At 32.8% G+C, this 13,032-nt stretch overlaps 2 protein-coding genes across 2 annotated transcripts; one reads left to right on the top strand and one right to left on the bottom strand.

Annotated features, from left to right (window-relative positions):
- Positions 1 to 1,962: 1,962 nt before the first annotated feature.
- On the top strand, positions 1,963 to 5,447 carry LOC108779873 (sodium- and chloride-dependent glycine transporter 1). The gene is made up of 10 exons (XM_018547394.1): positions 1,963 to 2,007; positions 2,135 to 2,390; positions 2,494 to 2,652; positions 2,860 to 3,067; positions 3,348 to 3,519; positions 3,590 to 3,946; positions 4,133 to 4,342; positions 4,446 to 4,787; positions 4,872 to 5,142; positions 5,223 to 5,447. The coding sequence occupies exons 1-10, from the start codon at positions 1,963 to 1,965 to the stop codon at positions 5,387 to 5,389; spliced, it is 2,187 nt and encodes a 728-aa protein (XP_018402896.1). The 3' UTR covers positions 5,390 to 5,447.
- A 3,016-nt stretch (positions 5,448 to 8,463) lies between these two features.
- Positions 8,464 to 12,790, bottom strand: LOC108779887 (cytochrome b561 domain-containing protein 2). Its single transcript, XM_018547419.1, has 3 exons — positions 12,652 to 12,790; positions 9,763 to 9,954; positions 8,464 to 9,548 (listed from the first exon to the last, which is right to left on the bottom strand). The coding sequence occupies exons 2-3, from the start codon at positions 9,919 to 9,921 to the stop codon at positions 9,018 to 9,020; spliced, it is 690 nt and encodes a 229-aa protein (XP_018402921.1). The 5' UTR covers positions 9,922 to 9,954; positions 12,652 to 12,790; the 3' UTR covers positions 8,464 to 9,017.
- Positions 12,791 to 13,032: the final 242 nt, after the last annotated feature.

Below are 13,032 nucleotides of genomic sequence, written 5' to 3'. Positions count from 1 at the left end.
GTCTAAAGAAAGTCTGAAAATGTCATAGATGATGGAAGCGATTGAAAATCATGTCAAAAGTGATGTCAGAAAATCTTGATTTCACTTCTATGCCTCCCACATGGATATAGATGCAAATACCTACCCTGGGCCAATCGTGAGACACCGAGAGGGTGGCCAAAGTGAGAGAGAGGATGCAAAGGTTTAGAGCAGAGCACAGCAGCTCGCAGGAGCAGTAATATCGATCGATCCGGAGTGGAGGTCGAGGCTCGACAGGTCTCGGTTTCCTGATGCGGGGGCGAGAAAAAGAGAGAGGGAAAGGGAGAGAGGAAACAAGAGAACGGGGAGAGAGTGTCGAGTAGGGTCGAGCTCTCCGGAGAGGCGAAGAGGGCCGCATGTACCAAAAGCTTTCCTATAATCAGACAGACAGGCCGGTCAGCTGCCCGGGCACGGATCGCTCTCGCGCTGCTCGATCAGTCTTTCATATACATTTATCTCTATTTGTCTCTGGCCTTTTGTCTTCTTTTCTTTCCGGTCTCAAACTTTTCTTCATTTTCTTCTTGTGTTCTTTCTTTCGGATACTATCTATCGTTCATCGACCTTGAAATCTAGTGACAGTGGAAGTCTGACCTTGGCGAGCTATACTGTCAAGGCTGACAGGTAGGTCAATGCTGTAGACAGTCATCAGCTAATAACAGACGGTACATACTCTGTTCTCAGCGTACTCGAGACACTCAAGTGGACGTATATATGAACGTACGTGATTTTAGATGATAAAGACATGATAAGCGTTATCTCACATCGGGATTCATAGATTTATGATTAATTTGTTAAATTTTATATTAGTCAATTGTTTAATTTTAATGTTAAAGTGATTTTTTAATCCACAATTGGAATTAGAAAATGACAAAAGAAATGTAAATTGTACGATTAGAATTAGTGAATTTAAACTTTAACTCACACAGTAAATTGACTTACATTGGGAAACGTATAGAAGTCTTTCGTCGTTGTTAAAGAGTTTTTGATATACTATTAAACAGAAAGAAAAACAATATAAACAAGAGATACTTACATGTTTTTTTTTATATAATTGTATTTTTAATTAGTGTGCATGTTTGACATATGCAAAGCTTTTCTTATTTTTTATATTCTTGCATATTTTTTCTTATTGATATTTTTTTAGTATCTATACATAATACATATGTTACTGTACTGACACATTCTATGCTAAATCGAAGATAAACGATGCTAAGCGTGTGATTATTTATTGTAATTATCGCAAGCTAATTTAAAAGTCATAAATCAATTACAAATCAGTTAAAATTCGATAATTCTTTTTTTTATAAGATTTACTCTTGATTTAAAATGTATCCGATTATAACAACTGGTTTACATAAATATACTTTAGCAATTTTAGTGATACATTATCCTTCTTTAAATATTAAATCCTATTTGTAGTTTATTTTTCTTTGGCGAATAAGACAAAAATATAAAAATAAATGAATATTAAATTACGAAAATATAATTTTTTTTATTCAATCAAAGAAAAAGATTTTACTATTTACATTTGTACGATCAATTGTTTGATTGCATGAATGAGCGTGCGTTTACATGACGTAATTTTAACGTGATAATAACACAATTAGAGCGTGACGTATAATTGTTTAGCAGTGTACAGTGAATTTTCAATAGAGATGATGGAAAATGGAACGTAACACTCGTAATGAAGAGCGTGCTTCCTTATACTTTTTACGATGAAAGAAGATAGGCTTTTATGTTCAATGATAGATAATAAAAATAAGTCAGTAACATAATCAGTAACAAAATATTAATCAATGAAATAAACTTGTATACAGGACAAGGAATGGATGAGTAAAAAGTCCGCTCAGAAAATTAATAATTCACATTGAACTTTATAACTCGCGATAACCATGAAAAAACGAAGAAATAATTAATATCACGGAGACTATATATGCTTCGAGAATGGAAGAAACATCTTCAAGATTACGTCCTTACGTGGACTGGGATGTAAGCAAAGTTCACATTAATTTAATAAATACTTCTCATTACATAATATGCACGACTAAATATAACATGTAAAAGCGTTTAAAATTGTTAAGTATAATTAAAATATAGTCGCGTCGATTCCTTTTAGAACGAGGACAAGTATTCAGTAGCGAATAGTCAAGCACCCTTGCAGGGTGATGGCGAAGACGAACATCCGGAACGCGGAACCTGGACAGGGAAATTCGATTTTCTATTGTCTCTTCTAGGATACAGCGTAGGTCTCGGAAATGTCTGGAGATTTCCGTATCTTTGCTACTCGAACGGCGGCGGTGCTTTCCTGATACCGTTCACCGTGATGCTTATCATCGCCGGATTGCCTCTTATGTTCATGGAACTTTCCTTAGGTGATTAACGAGATAAATCAATAGAACACACCTTGAGATCCGTGATACTTGCGCTATCGTGAGATATATAAATATATATGGATATTGTTTTTTTATTCTGCAGGACAATACGCTAGTCTCGGACCGGTGGCGGCTTATAAACAGTTTTGTCCTCTTCTTCGTGGCTTAGGATATGGAATGGTTCTCGTTAGTTCCGTTGTCATGCTTTATTATAATTTAATCATCGCCTGGACGTTGTATTACATGTTTGCCTCAGTCAATGGTAAATAATAATGTCAATACGCAGGATATTCTGTGCATAATCTGATTTATTGATTGCAATGAAAAAGTAATAAATCTGTAAGTAATAAATAATTAAAAATAATAAATTTGAAGATATATTTACGTGTAACACTGTTTGCGAGTAAAGGTATATTAAAAATAAAAATTACTGTTTTTTTTCCAAGAATTATTTAAGTTCTTTGCGCAGGTGGTTGGGAGTTACCTTGGAGCAAATGCGAGAAGGAGTGGAGCACCGAGGATTGCTTCATGCCGGATGCTGCCGAGGCTTGTGTCTCTCAAAACGCTTCTTATTTCAAAGGAAAATGCCTGAATTCAACTCAAATGACTGCGATGGGTCTGTTCATCGAGAATATAACCGGCGCTATCAGAAAACCACCAGCCGAGGAATATTTTCAGTAAAAAACATACGCCATATAGATCGACATGTTTTTTTAATTGCGTTTTGTTCGTCTATTATTACAGGTTTCATCGTTAATTTAATAATTTAATAACTTTATAAGTTTCAATAATTAAAAATTTAATCTTTTATTTTGATGAAAAAAATTTTAATTTTAGTTTGAAAGTAATTTGCATCATTATATTGAATTTGAATTTTTCTTCTGTCTTGAACTATATTGTGTGAGGAGTAATAATTTTAAATAAGAAATAAGAAGCAAAATATTTCTTTGTGTCTAGCAATCATGTTTTGGGGATCAGCAGCGGAATCGAAGAAACTGGATCGATTCGACCGTCCATAGCAATCAGCCTCTTCCTGGCGTGGATCATTGTGTTCCTTTGTTTGAGCAAAGGCGTGCAAAGCTCAGGCAAAGTCGTATATTTCACCGCTCTTTTTCCGTATGTTGTTCTGGTATGTTCACATTTTTAATGTAATGTGATTAATTTAGCGTATTTTAAATAAATGTATTTCTTTTTCATAGATTGCCCTTTTTATTCGCGGAATTTTACTTTCTGGTGCTAACGAAGGTATACTTTTCTACCTAACTCCTGATTGGAGGAGACTCACCTCCGCCAAAGTATGGGGAGACGCTGCCGTTCAGATTTTCTTCGCTTTGAGTCCTGCCTGGGGCGGCTTGATTACTTTGAGTTCTTATAATAAGTTCACCAATAATTGCTATAAAGACTCTTTAATTGTGGCGATCAGCAACATCGGAACTTCCTTTTTTGCCGGCCTGGTGATCTTCTCGGTAATCGGCTTTCTTGCTCATGAGCTCGATGTACCAGTGGCGTCGGTGGTAGATGAAGGCGCTGGGCTGGCCTTTATGGTTTATCCAGAGGTGATTATTGATTTTAAGCATTGATGAAATCAATTTTACATTTTTTCCATCAATATACCAACATCATTCTTGTGTAAAACAGAATAGTTAGACAAGATACATGACGTTTTCTCATCAATTTATACTGGTAGGCGTTCGAGTATATGTTCCAGGATCACCGACGATTCTTTGCGTGACTATGCGTAGGTTGTAGCTCGTCTGCCGATCGCACCCATCTGGTCGCTGCTATTCTTCATCATGCTGCTCACTTTGGGCCTCGATTCACAATTCGCTCTCATGGAGACCGTTACTACGGCAATACTTGACGGTGTTCCGTCATTAAGAAGCTACAAAGTCTGGGTCGTCCTAGGGGTTGCGGTGTTCGGATATATTGGTGGTATCATTTTCACGACCAACGTAAGTCTAACAATAAGTTGTCTTCGCAACAATTTTATTTCATTAATACATAGAATTTACTTTTAATATATTATTATTGCAACAATTGTCATTGTCTCTTTAGGCTGGAATGTACTGGCTGCAATTAATGGACAAATACGCGGCAAATTGGTCCGTTTTGCTTATCGCCATAAGCGAATGTATTCTCGTGGCATGGGTGTACGGTGCGGATCGCTTTTTGGACGATGTTCAACAGATGATCGGACCTCGAGGCCGTTTATGGAGATTATTCTGGACATGGATGTGGAAGCTCGTTACGCCCGCAGCATTGTTCTTTATCCTTTGTTTTAACTGGGTGGAGTACGAACAACTCAAGTATGGAGCTTACATTTATCCAAAATGGGCAGACGTATTAGGCTGGGTTATTAGTATGCTTCCTGTTTTAGTAATTGTCGGACTAGCCATAGTAAGTTGAGACATTCCTTTTAAATATTTATAATAATATAGCACGTCGACGAATGTTATACTATACGAAAAATGATGAATATAGGATCAGCTAAAAGGACGACGTCGGCGATCATCTTATGATGATGATGATGATGATAATGATGATGATGATGATGATGATGATGATGATGATGACGACGACGACGATGAGCTCGATGAAAAGGGATCTTGCCAAAAAGAGGAGAAAGAAAAGGGCAAGGATAAGAGAAAGAACATATGGGACCGTATAAAAATGTTGTTGCAGCCAACATCTAAGTGGGGACCAGCGTCGCAAAATTCTTTGACGCCTTCCAGAACTTTGATGACTTCTTTGGGTAATGATTCCTTATTAATTTAAATAATAGTGATTTTGAACGTTGAACTATAATTTTTATAATGTTAATATGTCTTGAAGCAACCCCAGGACCATATGACTCGGTGCGAGATACGATTATTTTAGTGAACGGTCAACCGATGATGGTGCAACCACCCAGCGTCATTTCATCTGCTCAGAAACTTCCCGGACCATCGATTCTTAAAAATTCTAGTAAAACTGATCTGATTACCTCACAGCAAGTTTGACGCGACGTTCGTTTTACATCCGATGATGATAAAAAAGAATCACGCTGAATATACAAAATGCCCAATATAAAAAAATCAGCTTATTTTGAATAAGCATTCTTATAATGTCCGCAATTATATTTTGTCAATCACGATTGACTAATGCAAATTGTTTTTTATTATTCGATTCTATTTACAAGTATAAAATTTTGAATTTTTATAAACTCTAGTTTTATTAAAAATTTTATAACTTTCATTGGGCATATGATCTTTGCGACTGATTACATTCAAGAAATAAAAAAAAGGATATATTTTTTTAACATATACATTCTATCAATAGTTATAAAAAAACCTTTTATTTTTTGTGATAAATTAAGATTGCAAACTTTTATGATAAAAGAAGCTAACATTTATTGAGTAATTTTGTGACATGGACAGATGAGCTTAAATAAATTGTTGATACTAAATTTTTAATGAGATATTACGAAAAAAATGTAAAACTGTACTTAAAAGATAGTACCTAAAACAGTACTTAAAAGAAGTTGGAAAGAGGATTGTAAAAAGAGTGATATAGACAGTATTATTTTTTGAGAGTGAATATTTTATCTATTATGTCTATTAAATATAATGAAAGGTATACATATGAAAAAACTTTTCACGATAAAAAAATATTTATTTCTGAAAATTGGACCATTTTCATTGTGAAAGAAAATACAAATATACGCGTGAAAACACGTTTATAATTATATTTCGCAAATAGAACAAAACATTAAAAAGAGAAGTGGGCAGTGTGAATAGATAAAAAAAAGTTGAGATATACTCGGTGTATATCAATTTTATGATATTGTAAATATAACTATATCTAATCTAGAAATATATTGTAGATAAATACTGTTGATACGTCTTATAGATTATAGATTGTCTAAAGAGATTAGATATTAGATGTTATAGATACATATCTCTTTGACGTGTAAAGATATTCAGGGAATATAGATTAGACATTTTGGATATGCTGAAGAAGACGATAATAAGAAGTAGCTACAAGGAAAATCGCGAGACTGTTATAATTTATGGAGAAGGAAGTACAGACTTATTAATGAGTAATAATTCGTAACGGAAAAATCGCGATCCTTTATTTTTATGGGAAGTATTTCTTGGACAATTTTAAGCTGATAATCTAGTAGATGATTTGTGTCTCAGCTGACATCTTGATAACTTTTTCAAGGAAAACTTGATTCCGGATAAATGGAAAACTTTGTAAGTAAAAAGAGTGGCCTTAGTTCTCTGAAAGAAATTTTGCATATATGAAGACGCGAATATCTATATTATATGCCAATTGTTCCAAGCATGTCTTGCTTGGAATAGACTTCACTTTTGCCGCGTAATACGCCACTTCAGAAAGTCATTATATACTAATCTTCGCACTTTCATTTTGAGTGCGAGATATTTTTGAGATTTTTATCCTGTTTGAATCTTTTACGAGCTGAACAGATTATAAGTCGCTTAATGCCTATAAATTGACAGTAGACAAATCGGATATAAAAGACCTTTATTTATAACGAGAATCAAAAATAACTTCAAAATTAGGAAATTCAAAGATTTTAGTGGTAGGGATAATAGTAAATGTAAATGACTCGAAATGATTTTTAAATCGTTGCGAATGTACATTGGGTCGAATTGAACGTATATATATCTGTCACGTATCTGAGATATTATTAGTGAGCACGAAGCAAAAAAAAAAAGATAAAATGAAAAATGTAATGTATTTTATGTATACTAATATATTTTAGTAAGCCATGTTTTAAGATCGCAAAATTTAAAAGTTATAGAGCAAATGTTATCTTGTAAAGTGCCATTAGATATACGTATATGACTGTTTCCCTCCTCAGCAAATGTTCCACTAAGCCAGTTAAATGTTCAATAACTTTAATGTCAAACCATGCACTAGTTAATCAATGTGATGCGACTTCCCACACAATGATAGTAAAAGTATACCTCACCGTATGAAATAATAACAATTAATGTAATGTTAGTCACTGGTTCTTATGTCGGCCAAATGAGACGATTGACTGCTCTAATAATAAGTAAAATTAAGTGCAGTAACACATTACGAATCGTGATATCGCGGTGATAACACGATGGCATCATATCAGTGTGTAATCAGACAGAAAGACAGAGAGTAATCAAATTAATTACTTCAGAATTATTTTCTTCAAACAAATCTCCGAGTTGAAGATAACATGATATACTTTGTATCTTTTGATAATATTAAAGTAAAGATTTTTTAAAGTAGAATTGTGGAAGAAACGAGCAGAACAAGTAAAAGTTACATTTTGCGTTACAGTCATACTGAATATTTAAAAATCTCGTGATGGTTACGGTTCTAATGTCGTTACGAACAACTAGTAGAGCGAACAGTACAAATTAATGTGTCCTAGTACTCCTATAATTGCATCTGATAGGAAAAAGATGCTTTCCTTTAGGAGAAGCTTCTTTTCTTCATGAAAGAAAGTTAATAAAAAAGCGAATCTTTTCTCAAAAGTATTTGCGATGGATCAGCGTGAAGAAAAAGTATTTTTTTTTTTACATAAATAACGGCGGAATAAATGTTATATCATTAGAACAAATATTTCTGCAAAAAGAATAATTTTATTTTAGAATCAAAGATGATGTTTTAATTGCATCTTAATGTAGAACATGCTGAACAGCGTACAATCAGCATAAAATAATGCCTTGAATGAATATATATATATATACAGCAGTAGCAGAGAAACTTATACAATATAAAAAAAGATAGATATGATTATACATATATTCTGAATAGATAACAAATTAGAACGTATGCATGTATTGACATTGCATAATTTAAGTATAGTCTATTTAAAAAATAAAAAATAGAGAGACTGGATTCTCTCTCAAAAGATGAAAGTTATTAACAGTAGTTTAGAATAATAATTGCGTGTTAACCTATATATATATATATATATATATATATATGTGAGTTATACATATATGTATCATATATGTATAATTAGTATATAAATATGTATAATTAGTATATAAAGATATTGAGAAATATCAAATAAATATGTTGTGTTATTATGTATGTACATTGCGTTATAAAAAATATGTATATGTATGTTTTACAAACACATCCACAACTATACCTACATATGCATGCGTGTGCATACGTGTAAATTTGTAATGTGTAATAAACATATGTTGCGTGTGCAGCAATAAAGAGTTGATATACATGGCCATCAGATCTCGAGATTTTTGCTACAATTATATGTAATTTCTAATATAACAACATCTTCTTCAGTTCATATAAACAATATTCCTGAAGAGACAGACAAGGTATAACATTCAAATAACTGGGATTAATTCTACAATCTTTGGCTTTTCACCTTTCCGTTATTTTACAAGAGTTGCGTCGAGAACAATTAAGCTGTTCGCATAAACTAAACTTCATAACCATTAGTTCAAGCAAAACTTAATCAGTTTAATAATTTCGAAGGTAATTTAATTTTTCACCGATCGATTGAATATAAGCATTTTACATCTGGACTACAACTTTACGTCGTTCGTCCGCTTCTCGACGTGAAATTAAATCTTTTTTCCGATCTTTGTCAGACTTCGTTGACAGGCATTACGAGTCGCTCGAAGGTGGTCCGAATACGACTCTGCATCTCGAAACGGTGCCGAGTATCGGTTTCAAGAGTATAAAGAAGCCCGCGAAGAATAGCGATGCGAAGATCAAGTCTCTTCCGGTGCTGGTACCACCGGAGTGGGACCACCAATGGGTGTAGATTCCGGTGATGAGGGTAGCCAATAAAAGAATAGTTATACTGATGCCACCGCAAGCGTGAGCGACCTTGACGAGCACCGGCCTTACGCGTGGATATATCCAGACGGTGTTGTTCGCCAGGATTCCGAATGCGGCAGTCAGGAAGGATAGTATAATCGTCGTTAAGCCCAGCTGCGAGTGAGGTGTTGCAAAATGAGATTTATTGTGGTTGACTTTGTTAACGATGATGATAATAAAACCGATCCCGATTAGGGTCAGGCCAATTGTGTGTAGAATCCAGTGTATTGTCACTCTGTTACGCCTGGGTAGCTTCCAAGCGATGTATGCTTCACCGGAGACGCTGAAGACAGCCTCTGTGATTAGAAGACCGACCTTCGCCACGAGATGGAGAAATATTAAATCTTAATATAATCTTAGAACGAAAAGATTAAACGCGTTGTATAATCATCATATTTTTAACTGATTAATAATTATTATCGTGATAAAAGACGTATATAACAACACACGAATTGGCTAGAAATTAAATTGGCTGTTTCGGTTTTTTTGAAATATTTAACAGGTTTTCTTTTATTTTTTTTCTACTTACCCCAACAGACATACAAATTGGATGCCAAGAGAAGAAACTGTAGTTTCCAAAGGCAATCACCAGGATATATATCACTGGAGCCACGAGTAGAAAATGTGTCAATATTGAGAAGCCGAATGTTATAGCACTCGGCGGCCCCTTGTTGCTTTCGTTACTCATGTCGAGAAGAAAGCGATGATACTTCTTTGATTCCTGACGTAACAAAAAGATATTTTCACTGTTAAATTCGTTAGATTATTGTATCCAATTTTTTGGGGTACAAGAGTTTTTGGGTAACAGTTATCTTTAATCATTTCTATAAATCGCTACTACTCTATATATCGTTAATTAACTAAAACAATGGAGTTATACAATTTAACTCGAGAAAATGTATTAAATTGGATTCAAATTTGATTTATTATTCACTAAGATAATATAAATGTTGCTTACTTTGAAACCAGTCATAAGAATTGATTTACATTTTGATACACACGAAAGTTAAAAATAAAAAAAAAAACATACAGTTAAATAAATATTTACAAATGTAAATTAAGTGGCAAGATATCTTAAGATTTAACAAAATAGTATTTTTATAAATTCCTTCTGTTACATTTCATTTAGAATTTCCATGTAAGATTATTTTATTAAATGTTTTATTCACTATATGTCTTAAATTCCTATATTATGTGAGAGGAGGAAAGGTTCTTTGAGAATCGCTGCAGCCAGGGTCTGGAAAAAATTCAACCCGGCACTGCTGGGTAAGTTAAAGTTCTATGGACGCTGTCCGTCTTTTTACGTAATTCTTTGTAATTAATACGAGGCTCTGAATGTACTACGCGTGATTCATCTTTAATTGTACGGTGCGATTTCTCGCGTCTTCCAACATATCTATTTTTCAGTCTTGTTATCTTACCAGCTTGATTTTTATGAAAGCGCGATTACTCGATAAACATATATAAATAAAAAATAATAATAAATTATATGTATTCATAAATATAAATGATAAAACTTTTTGTCACGATCGTATAAAGCTTACTATTTCTGGAACACGATTTACAAACGTAAGGAAGATATCAATGATTTCCGCTACAACTTGGAATTTACATCTTAGAAAATAATTTAAAATAATGATAAAATACAAATATATTTATGAAATGCAATTTATATAGTTAAATTTAATAAAAGGATATAAATATAATAAGGGCCCAGTAAAATAAAAACTGTTTTAATTCAAATAATCATAATATAAAAATTACATAAACAAAACAAACGTACGTTTCGACTCCGATCGGGTCATTTTCAATGTTACAAATTAATACAGAACAAAAAAAATTTTTGTTTTGTTTATGTAATTTTTATATTATGATTATTTGAATTAAAATAGTTTTTATATTACTGGCTCTTTGCCCTTATTATATTTTTATACTGTTTTATACTTACGGAGCCTTATAATTATATTATTTTAATAAAAAGAGTTACTTGTAGGAAACATTATTACTTCTTAAAATTAGACAAACATACGCGGTGAACTAAAAGTCATTTACTAAACAAGAAAGATCAAGACATTAGTTAAGCGATAAAATTCAGAACCTCATAATAATTCGTTTCGTTAATGACTCGATAACCAACGATAAGAAATGCTCGTCGAACAACAACGTAAAAATGTCACTCAATCTGCAGTATATTGCGGAATGTAAAAGTGCACTTGTAGTGCCTTTGCATTCCGACGATTATGTAAATGTCAAAATTACAACAATAATTGCGAAAATAAGACTTTAAAAATAATTTCTTTTAGTAGAACTCTTTTTAAAGAAAACTTTGTTAAAATAATTACTTTTAAATTATTTTTATCTATATAAAACAAATTCATTAGTTTCTTTTCTTTTTAAGAACAAGTTTGCAAGTATTATTAATAATGCTTATAAAAAAGTATTATTAATAATTTAATAAACTTCTTTTTGTTAAAAATTGTATACCCTTTTCTGCATTATAAGAAATAAAAAGATTTCTTTAAAAGGATCAGTATTCGTAAAAATTATTATTTATAGAAAAATGTTTTACATGATATTTTATTTTTAAATCAAAATCATCAAAAATAAACAACAAATGATATCAAACACATATCTATTAATTATGACAATATATAATTTCTAATTTTAATTCTATAACGCGTTTATTTCTTTATACAATAAATATTTATGTCAAAACGATACACCTATTAGATATTTGCATTTTTCGCATTTCTTCTATTCTTTGCACTTATTATTTGATGTGACCTAATTATGAAAGATCTTGTATGTACGAATATATATATATATATATATATGTGTATGTACATAAAAAGTGTCACAAATATTATTTTGATCATATTCTTTATACAAATTTAAAATCAATATCTTTTAAATAAAATTTTTCAAAGGTAATAATTTTGTGTACTTTCCGTCATTATCTAAATATTTACACACACAGTAAATTCTTAATCGTTATCGCTGCTAAGCGTTAATTAATTAATTAATCATTCTATGTTAATTAAAAAACTCTTATAAAATTTACTTAACATTAAATGAAAAATATATGTTATGTTTGCGCGCGTATTGTCTAATTTGTTCGAAAATTTTTGGTGATCAATCACAGTTTGAATCAACTTCAACATTATAAAGTAATCAAATGTAGATACTCCCGCGAAACATCAATTATGTAGCGTGATGTTATTTATGTCATTAAGCAATGTAATCTTTTCCTTCTCGTTTCTCTTCTGAAATAAGTACTACAATAATATATGTACTACGATAGTAAACAGTAATGTATATTATATTCACCATGATGTTTGACACAGTAAGGACCAAAGATACGGTTACGCTACAACAATCTTACGAGAAAGTCATCGAACGATAACTTTGGTTGACTCACCGCATAAACACCGTTGGACTGCTATGCGTAAAGTTATCGCCGGTCTTAAAAGAGGAAGCGTCGTCAAAAAAAAGGCCTAAACAGGAACTCTCTCTCTCTCTCTCGAGCTGTTTCGATCTGAGCAGCTAATCGAGTAACACACGCGCGCAATCGCGTTCGTGACGTGACTGAGCGTCTGGAATATGGCGATCTAGGCTGTGGATGTGGATCCATGGATCATTATCGTCGCGTCGCTGGCCGATGAGGAAACTCACTGTCGGCCTTGCAGTGTCGGAGCGTATGGTACTGCCGGACCAATCCCCTCGAGAAAAAACGCTGGACCGAATCACGTATCTCCGTTCTCTGTTCTCAAAATAAAAATTCCCTGAAATTCTCTTTACT

Source organism: Cyphomyrmex costatus, unplaced genomic scaffold (assembly GCF_001594065.2).
Source record: "Cyphomyrmex costatus isolate MS0001 unplaced genomic scaffold, Ccosl1.0 scaffold639, whole genome shotgun sequence".
NCBI lineage: Eukaryota > Metazoa > Arthropoda > Insecta > Hymenoptera > Formicidae > Cyphomyrmex > Cyphomyrmex costatus.
This window is presented reverse-complemented; position numbering and strand designations above follow the sequence as displayed.

Bases quoted from the DNA above. Each gene is read 5' to 3' on its own strand.
- LOC108779887 (XM_018547419.1), bottom strand. From the start codon at position 9,921: ATGAGTAACGAAAGCAACAAGGGGCCGCCGAGTGCTATAACATTCGGC. The intron at 9,549-9,762 runs GTAAGTAGAAAA...CTCGTGGCGAAG, and splicing joins CAATTTGTATGTCTGTTGGG to GTCGGTCTTCTAATCACAGA.
- LOC108779873 (XM_018547394.1), top strand. From the start codon at position 1,963: ATGGAAGAAACATCTTCAAGATTACGTCCTTACGTGGACTGGGAT. The intron at 3,520-3,589 runs GTATGTTCACAT...TCTTTTTCATAG, and splicing joins TTTTTCCGTATGTTGTTCTG to ATTGCCCTTTTTATTCGCGG. The intron at 3,947-4,132 runs GTGATTATTGAT...GACTATGCGTAG, and splicing joins CCTTTATGGTTTATCCAGAG to GTTGTAGCTCGTCTGCCGAT.